At 45.0% G+C, this 27,331-nt stretch overlaps 1 protein-coding gene across 1 annotated transcript in view; it reads right to left on the bottom strand.

The window, feature by feature from the left end:
* LOC145395784 (uncharacterized) overlaps nt 1-27,331 on the bottom strand; it is a 49,713-nt gene that overhangs the window by 20,832 nt on the left and 1,550 nt on the right. The window contains exons 2-3 of the mRNA XM_080269321.1: nt 25,812-25,981; nt 3,952-4,035 (exon numbers count right to left, since the gene is read on the bottom strand). Of these exons, the coding sequence (XP_080125447.1) occupies nt 3,952-4,035; nt 25,812-25,981 (254 nt within the window). The remainder of the gene's footprint in view (nt 1-3,951; nt 4,036-25,811; nt 25,982-27,331) is intronic.

Here is a 27,331-nt window from a genome sequence, read left to right as displayed (position 1 = left end):
TCCTCACAAGTGAGCAATGAAATGAAAAGTTTGAGAAACACAGGTCAAAACGATGGAAGTAATACACAAAGTACTTTGGCTAAAGAAGCCTGTGAAATGAGCAAAACTAGCCATTGTGCACCATAGCATCATCAAGATAAATTTCAGAATAAGACACACCACGATGGAAATGTGAATATCACATAGCTGTCTGGTCTTACATGCAAAAATATCAGAATGACACACAGTTGGATAGAAATCAGAATAAAGCACAGCAGGATAAAGCTGTTTGGTTGCTAAGCTAATTACAAACAGAACGACTTCAGTGCACAGTTTAAATATTTATATTTTACCACAAAGTCGACCTTTAACTCAATGAATTCAGGTGACTCTCTTTTTTAAAAACTCTCCCAACCTTCAAATTATTTTATTAAACTTAGGAAAGGCCGCTCGTCCTGAATGTCTGCACTGGCGCTGTTTCTAACCCCTGCAATGTAAAGAGTCCATCCTGAGCTGAATAAAAGTCAGGAGTTGGTCAGATTAGAATGAAAAAAGACGTCCAGTGACTGAATTGGAAAAATATAGAGAAGAAAAAATACATCTGAATATGAAAAAAAAAAAAAAACGAAAAGATATTTGCAGATAATTGAAGGTAATAAAGCTAAACTGACAAATATAATCCATTATCTGCAAAAGAAGCTGCATTTTCATATTTTACTCCTATGTTGTTACCATGTTCCTCTGGCCATAGATGATTCTCGTTCATAGTATATGTCAGAGAGGAAAGTGAAAAACATGCCTTGAGTGTAAAGCTAATGGAGTAAATCCACAAGGCTGAATCCCTTAACCCCGATGGCGTATTTTTTCTAGGTAAATTAAAAATTAGTAATTTAAAAATGGAGAATAGGGATCGCTAAAAATAGTAAACAAACAAGGAACGATCTCTGGAGAGCATGCAAAACCAGCAAGGATTCAAGTGACGTTGACAATTTAAACCCACAAATTCCTTTTGACTCTGGTTTTGACAGATTGTAAAGATTCAAAAGAGATTTCTGGGTTTACATTATCAACATTACTTGAAACTCTGCTGGTGTTGCATGCTCTTCAGTGATCCTTCCTTGTTTGTTTACTTTTTTTTTAGCAATCCCAATTCCCAATTTTTAAATTACCATTTTTTTTAATTACCTAATTTGCTTACTTTTTTTTATAATCCCTTTATGAATTAAACAATAAAATTTCTTGTGTTTCAGGTATCAATAAAGCATTTATGTTATGACACTAAACATTTGGCATTTTCTAGGTTACTAATTTTCATTGTTGTGGTGTTGTGGCTTTGCAGACACTGATTGTTGGTTTTTATTTCAAATTCTGGTCTTCATTTTGTTTACTATAGTTGTGAGGCCTCTTAGAGTGGACATTGATTCTTTCAGAATCTCTATATTTTGCAAACTGATTAAAGAAAAATAATTATTAAGAAGTTGCATTGAGTAAAATCTGGAGCCTTATGTATTCAGACTGACTACAAGACAGAATCAAAATCTGCTGCTGTGTGCATTGCACGACCATTTTGCATAATGATGAATATTTTCTTATAATTTATTGTGAAATTGAACATACAACATCTCTACATTAGTTGCCTCCCCCATGCTCTCTTCGTCCCCTTCTTCTATCTCTTCCCTGACCCGCTCCCCTCCTCCATCTCTTCCTCTTCCTCCTCCTCTGTGCCCCCCTTGAGTTGATTCGTGAGATGGATACTGTCACAATTAATTCCAATAACGTTGAAAGCACTTATCCAAGTTTGGTGTTAGTCTGCTTTAAGGAAAGGTCACGATATCACAACGTAATCACTTCCAGTTAGAATGCAAAACACAAACCCGATCTTTTCAGTTGTCTCACGTGACGTCTACACACAAGCCTGCTGGGACTTCAGGGATGAACTAAAAAAAGCGTAATAAAGCCTTGAGTTAAAAATTAATGTAAGTGTGTAAAATCGCACCGGTGAGCGTTGATCATGCAAACACCCTTTCCCACAAGTGTGCTTCATTGCCAGTGAAAGTAATCTACCAGCTAGAGTTTTCCACTCAGTAATAACGAAGTACAATGTACAATTTAATATAGTTAGGCTGCTAATGATGCACTGTTGATACTTGATGGCAATTCCATACTTGAATGACTTTTCAAGTGCTTGAAATGGCATAGAGGAATCTCTGTGTAGCAAGAAGATGGATGATCCTCTTTCCATTAGTTGGTATAAAATAGGTCATGGACACACGCAGTGACCTCATTAAGTACGAATGGATAGTTTTTATCCCGAAATACCTAACAGATTTTCTTGTAGACCTGTGAAACAATAATAATAATAATGATAATAATAATAATAATAATAATAATAATAATAATAATATGAACAAACTGCAAATTTCGAATGAAACAAACTTTCTTATAACACTTCTTTTCCACATTATTAATGCTTGGCTGACCTAAACTATTGAAAAGGAAACCCCTGGATGTTGTTTCAAGAAAAGTTTTGCTTTCTAACATGGTTTTTAGGTGAATGTTCTATTAGGGTTTCCAGCAGATTCCTGGGCGATGTCTATTATGAACCACTGCCATGGTTCATGATATATTCTTGATACTTTCTTACGATGTACTCAGTTTAGGAGAGGCTTTTCGAACAGGACAGAATTAGATGTAGCCTTCACTGACCCTTTTGGTACAAGAGGGATCCATATATTTATGTGTTCAGCTCTGGGCATAGGTTTAAAAGCCCATTTCCTAAGTCCCGGCAGTCCTCTTACGACTCATGCACCACTGCCTGTCACCGCATCAGCGCTAACACTCACCGTCCATATTTAATATATATTAGGGCTGTCTCAGACATATCTGGTGAACTGGTATTAACGGGGATGTTTTCCTGACATGTCGGTGAATTTTATGGTAGGATAGTAAAGTATGATTTAACGAAATTCGGATCCGTAAACTGTTCCCAGCCTCAGCCGGGACTCAAAATGTTGTCTGTTGGGGCAGCAGAACCTCCTCTACCGAGCCGGCCACCACCTCCTCTCAAGAATATAACTAGATACGTCATGGAACCGCAAGGCTGAACCGCATGCTTTCTGGGAAAAATAACGGGGTTCTTACACCATTGAAAGTAAAGGTGGTTCCATTCTTACGGCAATACCATTTCTATACTCCTTTTACTCTAACCTGGCCTAAAATTACCACTCATCCATCTTGAATACTGAGGTATGTTATACTAATGCTAGAAAATGGAGAGTCATAAAGGAGGCTGTGAAATGAATGAAGAACCATAATATTGCCTTTTCCTACCGCTGAGCTACCTGAAATGGGCTTAAAAATAAATTTAAAGTTAAAATAACATAGGCTAATAAACATTGCTACTTGGGTAATATTGGTCTCCTCTGTTCCAATTGCCCTTCCAATGGGTAATGAAGGTATGATGGATGACATGAGATGCGGGAAGAGGAGAAATGAGAAAGATAATGAGAGGAAGAAAAATCAATAGGGAAGGAGCAATGGACATAACCTGCAATATCAATACTTCATTATAAATCAATAGGGAAGGAGCAATGGACATAACCTGCAATATCAATACTTCATTATAAATCAATAGGGAAGGAGCAATGGACATAACCTGCAATATCAATACTTCATTATAAATCAATAGGGAAGGAGCAATGGACATAACCTGCAATATCAATACTTCATTATACTCGATTCACTTTGTCTTTGCCAAAACCTACCATCTCCTAAACATAAATATCGAGTGTAAAGATAAATTAACACTAGAATATGGTGCTTGTCACAAAGAGGTGTTATGGATAATGTGTTGGCCCCGGTACTGTCATATACTGCCATTGAGCTGCGTTAAGTATGCTATAATTATAAGGAAAATCTGCAGGCAGTTAAGTTGGGTGAAGTATAATGTACTGAAGGGTGCGACTGTCTTACCTCTCAGTGCAGTATTGTCTGTGAAGAACAGTGGATTCAGGTCCATGACACATATCTCACATTCCCGCGTCTCGCATATATGTGCTGTAACAAGAAAATGTATTACTTAATACAGTCGTACTGTTTTCATCTGACGGAACTATGCAACTCTCACACAGTTAACTTGAATAAAGTGTCGTGGTTACATTAAGCGTCATGAGTATTAGCTATGAGGTAGGAGTGAGTTTCTCAGTTTTTTGTCAGTTCAGCCCTCCATTCCAACTATCTTTGGTCACAGACTGAATTAAATGGGTCACTGATCTGGTAAGGCCAGAATGAACGTGCTGTGGTCAACTTACGAATCATAACTTAATCAAAAGAAAAAAATAAATTATTTGTTAAATACATCGTTTTTATGTCCCCGTCCCACACTGCCAGCTACAACAGAAGTAGTACAGAATAGGTAGGACGTTGCTCAATGAGTTGTTCTTCCTAGAGGCAGCCTTTAAGTGTGCAACAAGACCAGCTGAGTCGTTGTAAATAAACACTGGCTTCTTAAGCTCACTGCCTTTATTTTCCAAACAATTACACTTAATGTTTCCCAACTTCACTTCACTATATTCAAAAACACCAAAGATACACAAACTGCAATAACACATCACTGTTTGCCAACAACACTTCACTATTTTCACAAGTACCGAAAATATACAAACTGCACTGCACTGACACTGAACTATACTCAAACTGAACTGAAACTGAATGAGCCTGCTCTAGTCTCTTCCCCATCCTTATATTAGCTTCTAATATTCTATAGTGTTCTACACTTCTCCACAGTTCTTGTGTATTCCCGACAAAGCAATGGTTACAACAGTTACCAACTTGGAGAAGTCCAAAACATGCCAGAGTTTTCTTACACTGCATAACACTTTAAATTATTTAGCAAACAAACTTGAATACCATAATTTAACAAACAACCACGTAAATAAAACATCATAGAGAAAAAGAATATAAAAATTAATGTACAAGTTACAAAATATCTACACTCACAAACAGCAGGCTGACTAGCAACTATGACTTGCAACAAAACTACGAGAAACAGTGAGCAGCTTCTAGAAAATCCTGCTTCTCAACCCTCCATCCTCCCTAGTTCTTTTGTTGTCCCGACAAAACTACACAATGGATACAAACATAATCCTTAATTCAAAGTTAACATTTACTTATACACAGCATAATCCTTCAACTTGTTAGGTCTTCTATACCGCTTCCGATGACATCCTTGCTCTTCCACACAGTCACTCCTCCTGGAAGGTCTTGGTCCCTTTCCTGATGCACTTCTCTGGGGAAACTGTCACCATCCTCCTGTACTTCAGCTAATTGGTCCTCCTCAACATCTTCAGCTACAGGTGAGCACGATTCCTCAGAGACGTCCCAGCTATACTGTCCTGGCCCATGGTACTGCCACAGATGATTCTCATGTACCACCTTTGGGCGAGATTTTCTCCCTCCCTGAAATCGGTACATTACGTCTGATAGGAGGTCCAACACAGTGAAAGGCCCGTCCCATGGGTTCTGAAGCTTCAGTGATTCTCCCTTCTTCTGCTGACAATTGTATAACCAAACTTGGTCACCATCCTTGAAGCTCACCTCTCTTGCCTTGGCATCAAACTTGCACTTCATCACCTCTTCTGAAAACTTAAGGGCTTCTCACACTCGATGATATACCTCAGCCTTTCCTGTACATGATTTGCATAGCTGCAGGTGTCTGTAGGCAGCTCCTTACCAGGTGGTCTTCCCATTAACAAGTCAATGGGTAAGCGTAACTCGTGGCCCAACATCGGTTTTGCAGGTGTGTAGCCGGTAGACTCATGGGATGCAGACTGATATGCCATTTGCAGCACAGGTAATTTCTGGTCCCATTCTGTTTGTCCCTCTGCAGTGCTTAGCCAGTTCTTGTCCCAGAGTCCACTTGAATTTCTCCACCATCCCATCTGACTGTGGCCTTAGTGGGGTCATTCTGGTCTTCTTGATTCCCAGTAACTTGCAGCACTCACGGAACACAGCAGACTCGAAGTTTCTACCCTGGTCTGAATGTAGCCCTTGTGGCATCGCAAAATGATAGAAGAACTGGTCAACCAATAACTGAGCAACAGTTGCAGCCTTTTGATCACGGATGACATAGGTTTCTGGCCACTTTGTGAAGTAGTCCATGGCAACACATACATATCTGTTTCCTCTTTCAGTGAGAGGCAGAGGTCCAGAAATGTCCACTGTTACTCTTTCCATCAGTGCACCCACTTGGTACAGCTGGAGATGGGCGCAGCAATATCTCATGGGTCACTTCATAGCACAACATACATCACAGGCCCGACACCACTCTTCAACATCCTGACACATTCCAGTCCAGTGGAACCTCAATTGCAGCTGACTTAAGAGTTTTCTTCACTCCTGGGTGCCCACTAGTGATCTGGTTATGAGACTCATTCAAGATCCCAGACCTCAATTTCTTCAGAAAGACCAGTTCCCAGTTCTTGCTGAGGCCGTCGGGTGTCTCCCACTGACGCTCCAGTAGTCCATTCTTCAAACGATGAAGGTCCCACTGATTCCAGTAGCTCTTGGTCACAGGGCTGAACTTAGAAACTTTTTCTCAAAATGGTCTCACTGTACTCCGCTGCAGCCACTTTAGCACTGGTTTTAAATCTGCATCCTCCTTCCACATCCTCTTCAGGTCTTCTGCCTCTGATGCTGGCCCTGACACTGTGGTAAGGGTGCATTTCTTGCTATGAACTTCTTTTTTACTACACTACGGGTACTCTGGGTCACAAGGCTGCTGACTCGGTTGTCAGCATTGCCATGTACCCACCCAGGACTGTGCTGCAACTCATAATTGTGCTACTCCAGCATCCCGAGCCAGCATGCCAGTTGTCCTTCTGGATTTTTTAACGTCCACAGCCACTTGAGTGCCGCAGGGTCTGTCATGATGATGAAGTGGGACCCATACAAGTAGGGATGGAAGAAATCAAGGCTCTTCATCACTGCAACGAACTCCTTATGGGTCACACAGTAGTTCCGCTCTGGTGGGCCGAGTTTCTTGCTGTAGTATGCCACCACATACTCCTTGTCATTCTTCTTCTGCGACAGGACTCCACCAATACCATGCTCTCTAGCATCGCAGTCCAAGATACATGGGTGACTCTGATCAGGGTACGGCAATACTGGAGAGCTTGCCAACGCATGCTTGAGTTCGTCGAAGGCTTCCTGAGTCATTGCAGTCCATGTAAACTTCTGCCTCTTCCCCAGCTGCTTGTGCAGAGGTGCAGCTATTGTTGCAAAGTCCTTGACAAAACGCCGATAGTAGGTACACAAACCCAGGAAATTTCGTAGCTCCTTCACACAAGTTGGATCAAGCCAGTTTTTCACAGCTGCCACCTTCTCTAGATAAATACCGACGCTGCCCTTACCTACAATGTGTCTCAGGTACCTCACTTCCTTCTGGAACAAGAAGCACCTCTTGGGGTTCAGCTTGAGGTACACTGCTTGGATCCTGTTGAACACCTCTGACAACTTCTCTAATTCCTGGTTGAAAGTCCGTCAAACCATAATTACATCGTCCCGATAGATGAGGGCCATCTGACAGTGCAGGGCTTCCAGTACACAATCCATTATACTGTCAAAAGTAGCTGGGGCATTGCAGAGGCCAAAAGGGATCACCTTAAACTGCTATAAACCCAGCCCATACAAAACGGTTGTTTTCTCCTTGTCCTGTGCAACCTTGACCTGATGATATCCTGCCTTCATGTCTAGCATGGAGAACCACTTGACACCTGACAGAGCATCCTGGGTGTCATCAGTTCTTGGCAGTGGGTATGCGTCCTTCACTGTCACATCATTCAGGGCTCGATAATCTACACAGCAACTGAGTCATCCTTTTTCCTTACCAGAACCACTGCTGATACCCAAGGAATGCTTGACTTTGGAGATTCTCCATCATCTTCTCCATTTCTTGCTGTTGGGCTGGCGCCATCCTCCATGCTGGCTCTTTAATCAGGTGGTGATCCCTGGTGTCTGTATTATGTTGCACCAGATCAGTGCAACCCAGATCTAGGTCTCCGCTGGAGAAGACATCAGCAAACTTCGTCAGCAGCTGCCTCAACCTCAACATTTTTGAGTCATCCAGGCATTGGCAACTCCTTGAAAATAGGTCTTACAAGTGGTCTGGCAGATACCCATCTTCTTTGACAACACTCCTTTTACAGGCCTTCTTCTGATGCCATTCAGGAACAACGGCTTGGCACAGTCCCAGAATTTCTTCATCCTTGATCTTCTGTGGCTCACGGGAGAAATTGGCCACCACAACCAGCACTTCACCTGCACCTGTTTCCACCAAAGTTTTCCCCACCATCACTCCGGCCTTCGTCTTGCACTGTATATCAGGCTTCACTACCTCAGGACAGCTGTCAATAGAGCCACTCACCTTACACTGAAGCAGTAGTTCCGACCTTGGGGTGTATCAGTGTGGTGTGGAGTGCCCTCACCTCACCACCAGAACTGGTACGTCTTACTGCAGTGACAGGAACCAACTTTCCTCGAACTTTCAGCTTCATGAAACAGAAGTCCAGCTCACATCCCATGGAACATCAGTTAATTCAGACCAGGAAGGCAAGGATCCTCCATCTCGGCTACATAGACTGAAAGCATGGTCTCTTGCCCTGCCACTTCAATCCGGACGTCCAGGGGTCCCCTCAGTTCTGCATGGTGCCCAGTTATGCCACCCAGTTGTTCTGATGACTCAAAAACTGACGATGTAACACATCAGGCCTCACAAAAATCTGCTCTGAGGCCAAATCAATCACCAGGGAACACTTCTTTCAGTCTATTCTTCCGTCTATTCGCACACTGTCGATTGCAGTTCTTGTGCATTTTCTCGGTGGTGGGGCTACTTGGGAAAAACCAGCTCGTGGTTGCCCCTTTACACCAGCCTCCACTAGTTCTCCACTTCTTTCTGGTCTTCTCCAGCCTTTTTCGTATCCTTTTTCTTCTTCTGACACTCAAAACTGAAGTGTCCCATCTTACTAATCTTACTACATATTCAACATAATTTTGTTACACTTGTAGATTTCTTTGCACTGCTCTCTTCTTGCACCTTCTTTCATTTGTAATAATCGTCATTCTTGTGTCCTGGTTTCCTGCAGAACCAGCAACCTCTTCTGGTCTTCTGTTCCCTCCTCCACTTGTAGCAGTCCTCTGCTTTTCACAGTATCAGCAACCCCCTTTAATTATTTCTGCGCCTCTTACTTGACCCTTAAGCCTTGAATCCTGCACTATGACTAGCCTGAAAAGTGGATGTACTGGAACTGACATAGGATTCAAATTCTAGACCCCTGGCTCGTGCTTCTTACATGCTTCTGGGATGTGCCTGCTTCACGTGCACTTTCAACTCTGCATTATCAAGAATAGCTAACAGGTTAGGTGCTGCTCCAGGGTACGCCTTGCATGCCATACTCTACAGGTCATGACCCAGCTGCTGGAGCAATTCGCCTCGAGCCCATACATGGCTCCGAAATCTTGCTCTGTAAACCAGTTCTTGCTATATATATTTATATATATATATAATATATATATATATATATATATATATATATATATATATATATATATATATATATATATATATATATAGTGTGTGTGTGTGTGTGTGTGTGTATATATATATATATATATATATATATATATATTGTAATGCTAGGTGAAATTAGGCTCGACTTCTCGTTCCTATTTCACCTAACGTGGAGCGGGGTCCTCTTTCGAGACCGGAGCTAGTGCAATGAAGAGAGGCAGGACACAAAAACTCTAGGCAACAACCTTTACATGTATATTACCACAGTCAGACATAGGACAAATCAGCAGATATTACAGCACAATATTTAGCAATATAAAACCTTATCTAGGATATGTGTATCTCGCAGGATACTTACTTCTCTGATAGAAATGACAACACAAACAATCCCAGTGTATCATGAGTGCAGTAAATATAGGCGTGTGCGGGGGCGCGGGAGGGGGTTGAGTCTCACTAGTAGGACATAGGGGAGGTGCGGGGAGTGACTGGTAACGGCTAGGGGAAAGTTATGGTCATACTGGAGGGCGGCAGATATGAGCCGTGAAGTTTATATGGTTTCCACTAGCCAAAATACTTTGGTAATTGATTTTATTCTTGATTTACACTTACTCGAGATATGGGAGTGAGAGCGAGTGGTAAACAAGATTTATGGGTAGCGTGGGGGAAGGAGAGAATACCATTAATACTTCTTTTCACAATATTCCTTCACGGTAATGAGGGTATGTCTTTATAGGGGAATCTCCCGGTGGCACAGGCTTATTAATTATATAATAGGGATGTCACTCATACGTATAGTCAATCAGATCTTGTTCCACACTCTCGTACTTTAACTTCTCACTGTGATCTGATTTACCCCGATATTCACTATATGAAATCTCTGCACAATACTTACATTAGGGGAAATCACACTTAACCTAAATCACTCATGTTACAATATCACACATATTCATCAGGGGTATAGGCAGGAACATGTCATCGGTGATCCCGCAGGGCTAAGGGCACCGTCAATGCGAGGCGTGCCGAGAGGGCACGGGATAACTCGTAAGGGTGTCCTCTCGCCTCCTGGACTTCCCGTGGCTTCCGGACTTGGCTCCGGCGTGTGGCCCTCGGGACTGGGGCTGAACAGCTCCAGGAACCTCTGTGATAGGTCCCGGCGTCGTGGGGGTGTAGAGAGATCACGCCTGGGTGTCCTTGGGAGAACCGAGAGAGACTGTGGGCTGTGGTCTCCAGCGTCTAGGGGCGCCGACAGGGGAGAGCTGCGGCAGCGACTTCCACTGGGGTCCGTCAGGTGCGTCTGCTCTAGAGCCAGGCGTAGGGAACAGAAACCAGAGGAGGCTGGGAGGCCTGTCTGGGTCACTCTGAGACAGGAAGCCTGGGCTCCAGTCTCCTGCCATGGGGACGTCTCTCTACTCTCCACGCCCTCGGAGCGACCGTAGATCGTCTCATGAGGGGGGAAGCGACAATAGGTTGTCTCTACCACGACACTCTTGGAGTGACCATAGATCGTCTCACGAGGATGGGAGCGACCATAGATTGTCTCTACCTGAGCACTTTCGGAGCGACCATAGATCGTCTCACGAGGATGGGAGCAACCATAGATCGTCTCTATCGGAGCACCTTGGCAGCGACCATAGATCGTCTCTACCGGAACACCTTGGGAGTGACCATAGATCATCTCTACCGGAACACCTTGGGAGCGACCATAGATCGTCTCTACCGGAACACCTTGGGAGCGACCATAGATTGTCTCTACCTGAACACCTTGGGAGCGACCATAGATTGTCTCTACCTGAACACCTTGGGAGCGACCATAGATCGTCTCTACCGGAACACTTTGGGAGCGACCATAGATCGTCTCTACCAGAACACTTTGGGAGCGACCATAGATTGTCTCTGCCAGAGGGGCGCCGTCTGGAGTATGTTTTCTAACTCCACCCCTAGCTAGCTCACCAATTCCACTCCGCGAAGGTAGTGTCCTTCTCCTACGGTGGCGGCGGTGTGATGGCTGCATGTCACAGGGGCACACGGCCCGGGCTGACATGTGTTGCTGTTGCCCGGAGTGGTGGTGGCTGGTGGTGGCCACCCTGTGGGGTCCGTGTGGGGGTGTCGCCGTATCTGTGGGCACACTACGCTGTTCTTGGCTTGCCCTGTCGTCGGGGGTACTATGGTATTCTTCAGGGGAACTGTTTTTCAAGCCAAGCATTTTACCACTCTCGTTCTTTAAAAAGTCACGTCCCCGTGGCTGGAGGTGGAACGCTTGTGTGTTGGAGGTGGTGTAGATGGGCTGGAGGTGTTGCAGCGTAGTTTGCCAGGCGACAGTGTAGGAGTTCTCTTCTTGTGCTGGGTCGTAGGTGAGGAAGAGTGTGGAGGCGGTGGTGGTAGACTGGAGGAGGTTTAACAGGTGGCGTGGCCCGCAGAGTCTGTGGTTCCTGCCAAGGGTAGGTGCCCATATGGCCCGCTTCACTCTCATCTTGCTTGGTGTGGCTGTCGGTGTGGTTGGGGGCTGAATGCTGGATACTGCAGATAAGGGCCGGGCTTTGTGCCGTGGTAATGCGGCGTTGAGTCTCTAGGGAGTACAGGTAGAGAGGATTTGGGCCTGATGTAGCTTGACGGTGTGACGTCGTGGAGAGGTGGGTGGTGTAGGGGTGTGTGAGTATCGGGCGGGCAGGCGTGAGAGGCGGCCCGAGCGGGTGATGGTGGTCTTGAGGGTCGGGGTGGGGGGAGAAGTGGGCGTCTGGGATGGGCGGGTTGTTTTGCGTGTTGTGGGTGCGGTGGGGCGCGTTGTTGGTGGAGTGGGTGTACGGATGGTGGGTGGGGGAGGGGGGGTGGTAGTGGGTTGTGGTGAGGGTGTGGTGGCGTGGGTGGAAGATGTGGGAGTGGGCATTGAGAAGGAGGCCATGGAAGGAAGGGGTGAGGGTGAGGGAGGGGTGGTGGGGGTGGCGTCAGGTGAGGTGCTGGGAGTGGTGGTGGGGGAGGCGTCAGGTGAGGTGCTGGGAGTGGTGGTGGTCGGGGAGGTGGAGATGGTAGGGGGGGCGGAGTGGGAGGGTGATGAGGAAACATAGCACTCATATGTGACTGTAGAGGGTGGTGCGGGAGCCGAAGGGGGCTGGGGGTGTGGGGCCGGAGCGGGGTAGGTGGGCGTGCGGAAAGGCCTGCCGGTTGCGGAGGGTACGGGGAGTGCCTTGGTAGTCTACGACCACTTAGTATGGGTTGGGGACTTTGGTGATGGTGTGAGGCCCTGTGAAACGGGGGGCGAGCTTGTGGGGAGTGGGAAGTTGGGCAACGACGACTGTGTCACCCGGGTTGAAAGGGTTGGTGGCTGTGTCGGGTCCAAGGTCTAGGTTCTTTTGTAGGTGGTATTCCCGCCCTTTTAGCAGATGTAGCGGGTCTGTGGTGGGAGCGGAAGCGGGCGGTTGCAGGTGATGGCGTAGGGGTAGTAGGAGGGGGGTTTCACCAAAGATTCTTTCGTGGGGGGAAACCCCGTCTTCTCGGGGGCACGAATTCATGCCCCATTGGACAATTTTTACATGTGCCAGCCAATTGTCGTCTTTTGTAGCCTCGATTCTGATGCGTAGCTGATTGATAAGGGTACGATGGCTACGTTCACATACCGGGTTCCCTTGTGGCCAGTATGGTGAGGAGTGGGAGATCTTGTACCCGAAAATCCTGGCCAGTTCTTCCCAGACTTTTCCGGAGAACTCGGGGGCATTATCGGAATGGATGGCTTGGGGAATGCCAAAGTAAGGGAACACGTGTCGGAGCAGGGCATCGGCGACAGCGACGGCATGATGTTCCTTAGCTGGGCAGGCTACTACGAATTTGGAGTACGTGTCTATAAAAGTGATCACGTATTTATATCCAGATTTAGGGGGAAGAGGGCCTACTATGTCGATCGCCAGGAGTTGCCAGGGCTTGTGGGCGGTGATATGGCCAGATGGCCCGGTGGTCCAGGTGATATCTTTCCCAAGCATGCAGGCGCGGCAAGTCTGGATAATTTCCTTGGCGAGGGTGGAGGGATTTGGGGCCCAGTAAATGTCATTGAACACCTGTAGTAATTTTTTGGTGCCCAAGTGGATGCCGTTGTGAGCATGTATGTGGCGTAGGGTGTCACGTACCACATCAGGGGTCAAGAGGATGTGTCCGGACGGGGTTAGAAGGTGGTCGCCCTGTCGGCACAGCTTGGGGAATAGGTGAGCAGGGATCCAGGGGGGCCGTTCCTTGTGGTGCCAGAGTTATAGTAGGTCGGGGTCCGGTTGTACCACGTGGATGGGAAGGCGGGAGAGGGCATCTGCATTGGTGTGGAGCATTCCGGGTCTGTATGAAATCTCGTACTGAAACTCCTCTAGGGTGTCACGCCACCAGACGAGTTGGGCGTTATGGGAGTCTGATTGGCGCAACCACTGGAGTGACTGGTGGTCAGTGATTATCGTAACTTGGGTCCTGGAAAGATAAGCCCTAAAATATTGGAGGGCCCAGATTATGCCGAGGCATTCTCGCTTGGTGGCGGCATAATTTTTTTCGGCTGGGTTCAGAGTGCGGCTGGCGCAGGCGATGATGTGCTCCTGGTCGGCCTGTACCTGGGCTAGGACGGCGCCTATCGTGGTAAGGGATACATCCGTGTAGAGGCGAAAAGGGAGGGCATAGTCGGGGAAGGCCACGATGGGGGCCGAGACAAGCTTGTCTTTTAGCTGTTGAAAAGCAGCTCGCCGATCCTCGGTCCAGAGGAAAGGTTCCCCTTTTCATGTCAAGTCGTGAAAAGGCTTAGCGATCTGCGTGAATCCCTTCACGAAGTGACGGTAATAGGACGTGAGTCCCAGGAAGGCGCGGACGCCGCGGACATCCTGCGGAGGTGGTATGTCCGCTATGGCACGGAGCTTGTCGGGATCTGGGGAAATTCCTGCTTGGGAAATAGTATGTCGTAGGAATGGGACAGTCTTAGTGGCCAGGACACATTTAGAAGGATGTAGCTTGAGGCCTGCCTGGCGAATTCTGGTGAAAACTAGACGGAGGCTCTGCAAGTGGTCGGCCCAGGTCTGGCCAAAAACAATGATGTCGTCAAGATAGGCTAAACATATTTCCCAAGTGAGGCCGCTCAAGACAGATTCCATTAGTCTGAAGAAGGTGGCAGGGGCGTTGCAGAGGCCGAATGGCAGAACATTGAATTCGTAATGTTTGCCATTACTGGTGGAAAAGGCCGTCTTGCCTCGATGGTCCGGGTGGACGGGGACCTGCCAGTATCCAGACTGGAGGTCGAGGGTAGAAAACCAAGACGCCCCATACAGGGAGTCTAGGGAATCGTCAATGCGGGGGAGGGGGGTGGCATCTTTAATGGTGACGTCGTTCACACAGCGGTAGTCGATGCAAAACCGCATCGTGCCGTCTTTCTTTTTTACTAGAACGATGGGGGAGGACCACGGGCTGGTGGAGGGGGAGATAACACCTGTCTCTTCCATTTTGCACACCTGGCGGTCCTCCTCTTCTCTCTGTCGGGGGTTCTTGCGTTGGGAAGGTTTTTGTATAGGTGGGCCTGTCATATGGATTTCGTGCGACAGGTACGTAGTATGCCCTATATCTGCTGGTCCTGTCGCAAACAAATCCTGGAAATCCAGGAGGAGGCGGCGTAAGGTGTCTGACTGCTGGTTGGAGAGATGGTCAGGGATGGGGGGTAGGGGGGTGGGGTGGTGGGAGGAGGGTGGGACACAGGGCTCGGCTTCCTACATCTCTCTGATGATAAGCCCTTTGGGGAGGGTGAGAGGGGACGGGGCGAGATTGGCGATGTGGATGGCAACGTGGTGGGGAGGGAGGAAGGTGGGGGACACAAAGCAGGCAGAAAGGGGTCCGGAGGGGAGGAGGGGGGAGAACAAAACGGATGGACCTGAGGGCCTGTTAAGGGGCACCCATGCCTCATGGTGGGAGGGGATGGTAAAGGCGGCAGAGATGGCAGCAGGGAAAAAGGGGGCAGGAGTGGGGTGGAAAGGCACGGGAGGGGGGGGAGAGGGAGGTGGAAAAAGGGGGGAAGAAGGGGGGCACTGGGGGGAGGAAGAGAGTGAATCCTCCGGCCGGGGCCGCAGCGTGCATGTGCAAACGGTTGGGGTGGAACGGGGTGGGGGGCGGAACTGTAGTTGTCGGTGGCGACAGTCGATCGTGGCTCCGAGTTTTTGGAGCAAGTCTAACCCTAAATACCAGTCATAACTCCGGCAGGATGTTGGGCGGACACTGGCTGGTGGATGTCGACCCGTAGGGCCCGAGTTTCCCCACGGATGGGCAGGGGGCCATCCCCCGCGTCCACAAGGTGAGTGGTAGTAGGGTGGAGTGGGCCAAACCGCGATTTGTAGCGGGAGAAATAGTGGCTGTAAAGGCAGGACCTGGCCGCTCCCGTATCAACTAGTAGTCTGGCCTTCACGCCGTTTATTTTCATCTTGTGGTATACTGGGGGGCGATACTTAGGGGTGATGGCCCCCGCCACCGTGGGTTGGTGCGGGGGCGGGCCTAAAAATCCAGCTGACTAGGGCTCTCGTTCTCCTGTTCCTGCTCTAGTTCTCCTGGAGGGGGTTCGTCCACGGGCGTCAGCTCGTCCCCTGGGGCCTTGCCTTCTAAGGCGGACACTTTACGTGAACCCGGGGGCTGTGATTCTGCGGCGAGCAGCTTTAAGCTGGTCCCGTATGTCATGAAGGGGGCAGCGGGAGTTGCAGGCTGTGAACTCCCACGGGTTGATAAGAATTAGGTTCTGGTTTTCTCGCGGGGCGGGGCGTCGACGGGAGGGGTGTGCCCTGGGCGGGCTAGGCGTCGGGGTCGGGCTGGTGTGAGGCAGAGGTGGACGCGTTGTGGCTGGGGGAGCCGGGAGTCGGGTGGGGAATTTCTTAACAATGTTAATTTGTTGTGGAGAAGAGTAGGCGGTCAGGAGGCGCCATATCAGCTGTATATCTCTATCCATGTCTCCTGTTGGGCCATGGATAGTGAAGTGTTGCTTCACAACACTTGGGAGTACTCTGAGCAGAGTATTAAATGTATGCTGATCCCGGGTTTCCTCATCTGCCTCTGGGTAGGCAGCAGTAACCAGGTGTCTTGCCTGTATCAGGGTATTATCTAAATCCCCGTCGAATGCAAAACTATCCAATTTGGATAGAGCCACTACTTTCCCTAATGATGGGGTGATGGCTTGTACAGTGAACTTGGTAAAGTTCTGTCAGGTGAGTTCTGGTACGATTCTCGGTGCTATGTTCACCGCCGCTTTCCTCAATAGTGGTAGTGTGACTGCAATTTTTTGTTGGTCATTTTCAAAGCCAATATCCAGTAAGGGTTTAATTATTGACAGATATGTGTATATATCATACTGGTCAAGGTCAAACTTGGGTAACTAAACGTGCAGTTTGGTTGCCATTTTGCCAAATATTTCCTGATTACCTCTCTCTTACGCCCGGGTCTAGAACCACCGCTGGCCACCAGTGTAATGTTAGGTGAAATTAGGCTCGACTTCTCGTTCCTATTTCACCCAACGTGGAGCGGGGTCCTCTTTCGAGACCGGAGTTAGTGCAATAAAGAGAGGCAGGACACAAAAACTCTAGGCAACAACCTTTACATGTATATTACCACAGTCAGACATAGGACAAATCAGCAGATATTACAGCACAATATTTAGCAATATAAAACCTTATCTAGGATATGTGTATCTCGCAGGATACTTACTTCTCTGATAGTAATGACAACACAAACAATCCCAGTGTATCAGGAGTGCAGTAAATATAGGCGTGCACGGGGGCGCGGGAGGGGGTTGAGTCTCACTAGGAGGACATAGGGGAGGTGCGGGGAGTGACTGGTGACGGCTAGGGGAAAGTTATGGTCATACTGGAGGTCGGCAGATATGAGCCGTGAAGTTTATATGGTTTCCACTAGCCAAAATACTTTGGTAATTGATTTTATTCTTGATTTACACTTACTCGAGATATGGGAGTGAGAGCGGGTGGTAAACAAGATTTATGGATAGCGTGGGGGAAGGAGAGAATACCATTAATACTTCCTTTCACAATATTCCTTCACGGTAATGAGGGTATGTCTTTATAGGGGAATCTCCCGGTGGCACAGACTTATTAATTATATAACAGGGATGTCACTCATACGTATAGTCAATCAGATCTTGTTCCACACTCTCGTCCTTTAACTTCTCACTGTGATCTGATTTACCCTGATATTCACCATATGAAATCTCTGCACAATACTTACATTAGGGGAAATCACACTTTACCTAAATCACTCATGTTACAATATCACACGTATTCATCAGGGGGATAGGCAGGAACATGTCATCGGTGATTCCGCAGGGCTAAGGGCACCGTCAATGCGAGGCGTGCCGATAGGGTACAGGATAACTCGTAAGGGCGTCCTCTCGCCTCCTGGACTTCCTGTGGCTTCCGGACTTGGCTCCGGCGTGTGGCCCTCGGGACTGGGGCCGAATAGCTCCAGGAACCTCTGTGATAGGCCCCGGGATCGTGGGGGCAAAGAGAAATCACGCCCGGGTGTCCTGGGGAGAACCGAGAGAGACTGTGGGCTGCGGTCTCCAGCGTCTAAAGGCGCCGACAGGGGAGAGCTGCGGCAGCGACTTCCACTGGGGTCCGTCAGGTGCGTCTGCTCTAGAGCCAGGTATAGGGAACAGAGACCAGGGGAGGCTGGGAGGCCTGTCTGGGTCACTCTGGGACAGGAAGCCTGGGCACCAGTCTCATGCCGTGGGGACGTCTCTCTACTCTGCACGCCCTCAGAGCGATCGTAGATCATCTCACGAGGGAGGGAGCGACAATAGGTCGTCTCTACCATGACACTCTCGGAGCGACCATAGATCGTCTCACGAGGATGGGAGCGACCATAGATCGTCTATACCTGAGCACTTTCGGAGTGACCATAGATCGTCTCACGAGGATGGGAACGACCATAGATCGTCTCTATCGGAGCACCTTGGGAGCGACCATAGATCGTCTCTATCGGAGCACCTTGGGAGCGACCATAGATCGTCTCTACTGGAACACCTTGGGAGCGACCATAGATCGTCTCTACTGGAACACCTTGGGAGCGACCATAGATCGTCTCTACTGGAACACCTTGGGAGCGACCATAGATCATCTCTACCGGAACACCTTGGGAGCGACCATAGATCGTCTCTACCGGAACACCTTGGGAGCGACCATAGATCGTCTCTACCTGAACACCTTGGGAGCGACCATTGATCGTCTCTACCACAGGGGCTCTGTCTGGAGTGTTTTCTAACTCCACCCCTAGCTAGCTCAGCAATTCCACTCCGCGAAGGTAGTGTCCTTCTCCTACGGTGGCGGCGGCGTGGTGGCTGCATGTCACAGGGGCACACGGCCCGGGCTGCCATGTGTCGCTGTTGCCGGTGGCAGCCACCCCGTGGGGTCCGTGTGGGGTTGTCGGCGTATCTGTGGGCACACTAAGCTGTTTTTGGCTTGCCCTGTCGTCGGGGGTACTATGGTATTCTTTGGGGGCACTGTTTTTCAAACCACGCATTATATATATATGTATATATATATATATATATATATATATATATATATATATATATATATATATATATATATATATATATATATATATATATATATATATATGTTTATACTATATATATATATATATATATATATATATATATATATATATATATATATATATATATGTTTATACTATATACATATATATATATATATATATATATATATATATATATATTCTTTGTATGTTTGTTTTTATGTTTGTTTGTCCTTCAGTCACGCCCAAACCAAGGGCCAGAGACCCCCAGACCCATATGCATTCTGAATCAGGGTGACCCAAGGATTGTTTTAGGGGAGTCAAAATTCAGATCTGGGTCATTTGAGTTCACCAGTAGAGTGTTCGCCTATTTGGCCCGGGGAACGCCAGGTACCCCTGTGGCCAAATTTTTGGCACTGAAACTCACGTGGCCTCCATTTCTGCCATAGGCTGTGTGAGGTTGGCCTCTGAGGTCATCTGAGGTCACTTATAATTCACGCTCGAACTAGACCCAGCAGCCGAATATTTGGCATAAAGACTCACATTACCTGCAGTTTGGACATAGGTTATATGAGGTTGACCTCCGAGGTCATTTGAGGTCTCCAGTCGGGGGTCATTTGAGGTCACCGATAATGCATGCTCGAACGACTGCACCCAGCAGTCCAGTTTTTGTCAAGGAGACTCACATGACCTCTAGTTCGGACATAGGCTATGTGAGGTTGACCTCCGAGGTCATTTGAGGTCACCGGTCGTGGGTCATTTGAGGTCACTGGTAATAGTAAACAAGTGCACACAAATACTGTGCATTTGTCTGCGAAAACTGAAATATAAAGTTCCTGGACCACTTACAGTCCCTCTTCCAAAGCATATCAGGTACATGGTCTTTCTGGAGTAGAAAGAAAGATTGAACCAGAACCAACAGGATTAGAGTGTTCGCCTGTTTTGCCCGGCAACGTTGCTTACCCTTGGAGATGGATAGATAGATAGACAGATAAATAGATACGTGTTTAGATAGACAGATAGATACATTTTGACATATATGTAGTTAGACAGATATATATTCAGTCAAATAACATCATCATCAGCCATTACAGGTTCACGGCTGAACAAAGGCCTCCCTCAACCGTCTCCACTACTTCGCTGGCTGAGCCAGTCTCTGTCAGGTTTTGCCTGCACACTTCTCTGTCTTATCTCGTCACCTTCTGTCTGTCCTTTTTCTGCTACGCTCGCAGTCTCTTGGAGTCCATCCAGTCACCATATTGCTCCATCTATTATCCCTTATTCTTGCCCATGACCTGCCCACCTCCATTCTGTTATTTTGACTTCAGTAATGTCTTTGGCTTTAGTTGGCTCTCTCGCGCAAGGTGATCTCTTCATGTCGCCCAAAGATGTTTCCACCATTCACCTTTTTAATGCTTTTTGAGAAAGGATTAATTGTTTTTTACTGACTTTGGTACATTCCAGGCCTTACAACCGTACGTCATAACTGAAATTATACATTCATTATGTCATTTTCGTTCCATTCTTACTGGCAAGCTGTTTCATGATGTCACAGTTTTACCGAAAACTTCCATCCACTTGTAATGAGTCGTTTTCTTTTCATCTTTCATTAGTTTTAGTATTTGCCCCAAGTAACTGTACTCCTTAACTTCTTCAGTTTTAGTATTTGCCCCAAGTAATTGTACTCCTAAACTTCTTCGTGAGTTTCAGTACTTATTTTGATAACGCTTTCGTCTTTATCCTTGCTTTCTGACTTTCTCTGTTTATATCACTTAATAGTTCTTGCAATGTATCTGCTGTTTCTGAGATTATGACAGTGTAATCTGCAAATCTTAAGTGGCTTAGGTATTCTCCATCTAAGTTTACTGCTTTGTTCTTCCATTCTAACTGTCTGAAAATGTTTTCCAGGCACTCTGTAAATAATATTGGTGAAACTGTATCTCTCTGATGTACGCCTATCTTAGTCTTATTTTTTGAGTAGTTATGCAATTTACTGTAGCAGTTCCCTCTTTGTATTTTGTTTTCAGGAACTATTACAATGTTGTTATTTACTCCTTCTTCCAACAATGAATTTACAATTCATTTCTGCTACACTGAGCTGACGGTCTTGTTTAAATCGACAAAACCTAAGCAATGTGGTTTATTACATTCAGTAGTTTTCTCATTTACCTAATTCAGTGTTTGCAGATGGTCAGTAGTAGAATACTCACTTCGGAATCCTGGCTCCTCACGAGTTTATTTATTATTTTCTCCCAAATTTGTTATTCTGTTCGTAAGGACTTTTGTGAACAGTTTGTAAATAAGTGATAATAAGCTAATATGTCGATAGTTGCTAAGATATTTTGAGTTCCCTTTCTTGTAAAGCAAAATAACTTGCATTTCACCATTCGAGGGGAATTTTCTTCTGTATACACTGAGTAAACAAGTGAGCACGCCGGTTTTGTACTTCTGCTCCTGCATCCGACTTTCAAAAAATCTGCTGCTGTTCCATCTTCTCCTGGGGCCTTCCCTCTTTTCATACTTTTAAGAGACATGTTTACTTCGTCTGGTGTTAACTTTGGTATTTCCACTTCTGTCATCTGAAAAGCTATCTATTGGTACTGTTGTCTTTGTTGCATACAGTTCTTTGTAAAATTCTTCATCTCATTTTCACCATCTTCTCCTTGTATTAAATAACTTTGCCACTTCTGTCGTTTAGTGATATAATTTTGTGCTTTCCTAGTGCAATTTTGCTTTGAACCTGTTTCAGAATTTTTCCGATTTTGATGGTTTCTTTGATCTGATCTATATTTTTTCCCATTTTGCCTCTTGTTCATAAGCTTATTTAATTCTGCTGTTTTTGTTTCATCTTTCTTTGTTTTTAGTTTCATCTCCTTTCTTCTTTCCATGAGCTTGAGGGTCATTTTTGAGTACTTGTTAGCTTTGGTTGAGTAAGTCTCCTCTACTACCTCCGTTGATTCCCTTAACACTCTTGTTAGTCTAGTATTCAGTTCATCAATGCCACACTCATCATACAGCCTGAAATTTGTTATTTTTTTCTAACTGAAAGGCATCTATGTTTTGGCATATTATTATTGGGCGAATCTTTTCCTTTATAATAAGCTTCTTTCCTCCATTCCTGAAATTAAATCAGACTGTGCAACCTACCATTCTACGGTCACTTCCTCTATTTACTTTGTTGATAACTCTGACATTCGTGATCGTGTTGTTCTTATCCTCTACGATGAGCTCAGTTTCGTTCTTTGTTTGTCCATTTGGGCTTCTCCAGGTCCATTTTCTTTCTCTTCTTTTATGGAGGAATGTATTCATTATTCTCATGTTAGACAATGCAGCAAAATTTACCACCATTTGATTTCTGTCATTCCTCTCTCCTACTCCAAATTTTCTCATGTATGCATCTCCTTTTTTCGATTTACCAACGTCGGTCTCGAAGTCTCCCATCAGTACAGCACATGGCGTCTTTTCCTCTTCCATAGTCTGGGAGATGTCGTTATACAATGTCCTTGATTCTTCATCTGTGCTTTGATGGGTGGGTACATATACTTGTATTACTTCCAGGGTACATTTTGCTTACTACATTTTGTTTAGTATAATTACAATCCGTGCTATTATGTCAGTCACATCGCTGATTTTAACAATGTTCTCAGCAAGAGTTCTGTTAGAAGTCCTACACTAGTAACTCCTTCATTCTGTTTTCCTCTGTAGTAAAGTAAGTTGTTTCTGTCTTGGAGCGGAATTAAATTTTCTTTTTTTCTTTTGTTCTCACTCTGACCTACAATATGCCAACCAAGGTTTTATAACTCTGTCCTTTGGGCTTCTAGATTATAATATGCAAGGCGTCTAATACCGAATGTGTGGATTTTCATGTATATCTGTTTGGTTTATTGCCTGGGCTTTGATTTGCCGAGAGAGTGCCTACTCACTTCCGGTGGCATACTGATCATAGTGAGATGTAATTCTTGTAACACCTAATGCAGTATAATGGGTGGAGCCCCATATATCTATAGGGGGTGCCGTGGTCTGCGGCGTCTAGGACAATACCTTATATATCAATGAGGCGTTCCCCAAAGCCAACCAGGGATGCACCTTGTATCAACTGAGTCCTGCCCCTGGTGTGTGTGTGTGTCTGTGTATATATATATATATATATATATATATATATATATATATATATCATCCATCCATCAACCAATCCTACGTTGCCCCATGAGAAGCGTAGGAGCCCGGGGCTAGGCAGTTGGTCCTGACATTTAAGATGAGAGTGATCAACATCACTCATCCCTGAGTGGCATTACTTGAGCAATAAACCCCAACCACCCCTTGGATATAAACCTTCACCGGCTCAATCCGATTGGAGCACAATAATTACCCATTAAACCACCAGGCGCCAAAATTTGGTTATATGGTTACCATCCAGCGTAGTAAATAGTTTCCTGGTGTACAGGAAACCATTTGGCTTGTCACTCAGTGTATAGTCACCCATAGGCAGAAGGAAGAGGAAATAATAAAGGAAAGAAAGACAGAAGAGGGAGTGTAAAGTCACCCGTAGGCGGAAGTACGAGGAAAGAATGAAGGAAAGAAAGATAGAAGAAGATGGAAGGAAAGAAGGATGGAGGAGAGGACAGGGCAGACATCCGAGAGCAGCACTACATTGAGTGAGTGGAATGTGAGCCCCCCTACTTACCATATATATATATATATATATATATATATATATATATATATATATATATATATATATATATATATATATATATATATATATATATATAATGTGTTACTTGCTACGTTTGTGGATAGAGTGTTCCAGAGCTGATGTTCACAGAAAAGATTGTGTTACCTGCTAACAGCAGCGTTATTGCAGATTGACTCAGAGATTTTTTTAATTGCCTGTATGTGGTGTACTTTGAAAGTAAATGTAGGTAAAAGTAGAGTGATGGTTATTGTTGAGAGAAAAGGTAATTCTCAGTGTCATGTGCTACTGACTGGGTAGAAATCTGAACAGGTTGAAGGATTTAAGTATCTGTACCTCGCTACAGCACAAAACGAAAGATAAAGGTGTAAGAAATATATGGAGAGTAGCTCAAGGTACAAAGGCGGCCGATGTTACGGAGGCCTTGATAAGCAACAGAGGACTGAATATGGAGACTACACGATTATTGCATGAAGCTGTGGCAGTGCCCACATTAACGCATGATTGTGTGGTTTTGGTATGGCGCGAGTATGAGAAAATCAAGAGCGAGAGTAGTGCAACTGGTTCTGTAAAGAAATATGTGTGAGTTACTAGAATTGATAGGGAAAGAAACAAAGTTTCATGAAAGATGTGGAGTAATGAAGACTGTTGATGTGGACGTTAACTGGGTGGTGAAAATGTTATAGGCCTATGTGTGTGACTTTGGTGGAAGGAGGAGGCGTGGTGTGCCTGTAAGATGCCTAACTATGGTAAATGAGTGTGTCAGAATACTAGCTATCGAGGTATAGGAAGCCAGAGAATGGACAAGGGTTTACACAGGATGAATGACTTCAATCTGCAGGTGCGCATGACACTGAGTTCCAACTTTTTTCTTTTAACCACTTCAGTCCGGTGACATCTTTCTACAGCTTGCTCTTGCTCCCTGCAGTCAATTATATTAACTTTATGGCAGATTCCTTATACAGAAAGGGTATATGAAGGCTATATGAAACCTCTACAGATAAAAAGTCTGTTCTAAACTAAATAAAATAAACCTGTGAAGCAAGAACACAAAATAATATGTCATCAGATTGAAACAGTTATCTTCATAGTTGTCGGAAGGACTCTGTCCCACAGATGTATGTGATGCGCATGAGAAAGTAGAAGGTATTTTTTTTATTGCGACAAGACTCAGAACAAAGACTAAGATGATGTGTCAATGCTTACGTGGACCATTTCAGTGGGCACGCTGTGTCATTGTTCTGTTATTAATATGGTTGTGTTTCTCTGTACTGTATTTGTATCCTGCCTCACTACATCTATACTCTGCTCACGTTAACTGGTCGTAAAACTGGCACTACTTCATCCTGAATGCTGAGCTACGACAAGAGATTAACACCAGAATATGTGTTGCTAGTCACAAAAAAGTGTTATGAAAAAAATGCAGCAAGATCATAGCACTGTCTTGTTCTGGCATTTGGTTTCAAGAAATAGACACAAAAATAAAGAATGAGAATCTCAACCTACCTAAAGTGAATGAACTATGATAGATGGGAATTAGGTTTAGGATAATGACGATAATGATAATTATAATGATGATGATGATAATAATAATGATCAACGGTGGCAGAAAAATAGTACTTTATTTGTCCTTGTTGTCGCAGCCATGTCAATTTTTTAAAGATATATTTCCCAAGTATTGTACAGTTGGGAACAAAAGTTTACTTACAGTTTCACTCTATCAGCTTCACACTCAAGGCATGTCTTTCATTTTCCTCTGACGTATTATATGTAAGGGAATCATCTATGGCTAGAGGAACATGCTAAGCCACTCTCAGCTTAATAAGAGTGTCAGCCACGAGAGCAGAGCCCGATGTACAAGAGGAAAAATGGGTTAGGCGAATTCTTGTCCACCACCATAAGTGTAGTAGAAAAGAGTCATGATAAGTGGAGCTGTGACACGTAGGAGGATTCTGGGGCCTCAGGGAACAGACGGTTGAATATGTTGTACAGGACAAGACATATCAGTGACAAAAAGGCAATATGAAGTTGAGCGATACTTACCAAATGCAAGCTTGATAGTTGCGCCATGCAGAATAGACATCCTGGCCGTAATTGGGCCACTGTCACAACAGGTACTATTCAACTCCCCTTGTCCCTCAGCCTGGGCCATGAGGGCGATCACCACTACTGCCACCCCTGCCAACACTCGCATCATGGACTCCGAGTGGCACCTGCACAGGGAACATCATCATCATCATCATCATCATCGTCGTCATGATTATTACTATATTCAATGTTATTATTATTAGCAATATTATAAGATGATCAAATAGGGGATATCATTACCTGTGCCATTAATGTATTCATTGAATCCCACCCAATGTCTCCTTAGTGGCGGTGTTTGAAGTATGCTGCTTGATTATTCATATATATATCTATATATATATATATATATATATATATATATATATATATATATATATATATATATATATATATATATATATATATATAGATAGATAGATAGATAGTTAGATATATAGATAGATTAGATAGATAGATAGATAGATAGATATTTGTGGTAGGTGGGAACGCTTAGCATCCACTCACTCGATGTAGTGCTGCTGTCGGGTGTCTGCCCTTTCCTTTCATCCATCTATCTTTCCTTCCATCCTCTTCTGTCTTTCTTTCCTTAATTCGTTCCTTGTCCTTCTGCCTACGGGTGACTTTACACTGAGCGACAAGCCAAATGGTTTCCTGTACACCAGGAAACCATTTACTACGTTGGGTGGTAACCATATAACCAAATTTTGGCGTCTGGTGGTTTAGTGGGTAATTATTGCGCTCAATCGGATTGAGCCAGTGAAGGTTTATATCCAAGGGATGGTTGGGGTTGATTGCTCATGTAATGCCACTTAGGGATGAGTGAGTCTGGTCACTCATCTTAAATGTCAGGACCAACTGCCTAGCCCCGGGCTCCTACGCTCCTCATGGTGCAATGTAGGATAGGATGATGGATATATATATATATATATATATATATATATATAAATATATATATATATATATATATATATATATATATATATACTGTATATATATATTTACGTGTCTGACTCTGGACAGAGGCTCAGGGCCTATTTCTTGGGGGCAGTAGCCTATCCCAAGGCCCAATAGTCCTCCTACACCTCCACATGTCACCACTTCGGGGCTAACATCCACCGTCCATATTGAATACATGCTAGGTCTGTCTCATACAGGACTGGTGTACTGTTATTAGCGGGGTTACTTTTACACGTCGGCAGGTCATCTGCCAGATCAGGAAAGTCTGCTTTTTGGGAAATTCAGATCCTTAAAGTGTTCTGTGCCACAGCCGGGATTCGATCCTGGGTCCATAAGGACTGCAACCCGCCTTTCTACCGATTCAGTCACAGCCTCCCCATATATATATATATATATATATATATATATATATATATATATATATATATATATATATATATATATATATATATATATATATATATATATATATATATATATATATATATATATATATATATATATATATACATACAAAT

The sequence above is a fragment of the Coenobita brevimanus genome, chromosome 33, assembly GCF_032717465.1.
Source record: "Coenobita brevimanus isolate Jiangsu-jjx chromosome 33, ASM3271746v2, whole genome shotgun sequence".
NCBI classification, from domain to species: domain Eukaryota; kingdom Metazoa; phylum Arthropoda; class Malacostraca; order Decapoda; family Coenobitidae; genus Coenobita; species Coenobita brevimanus.
This window is presented reverse-complemented; position numbering and strand designations above follow the sequence as displayed.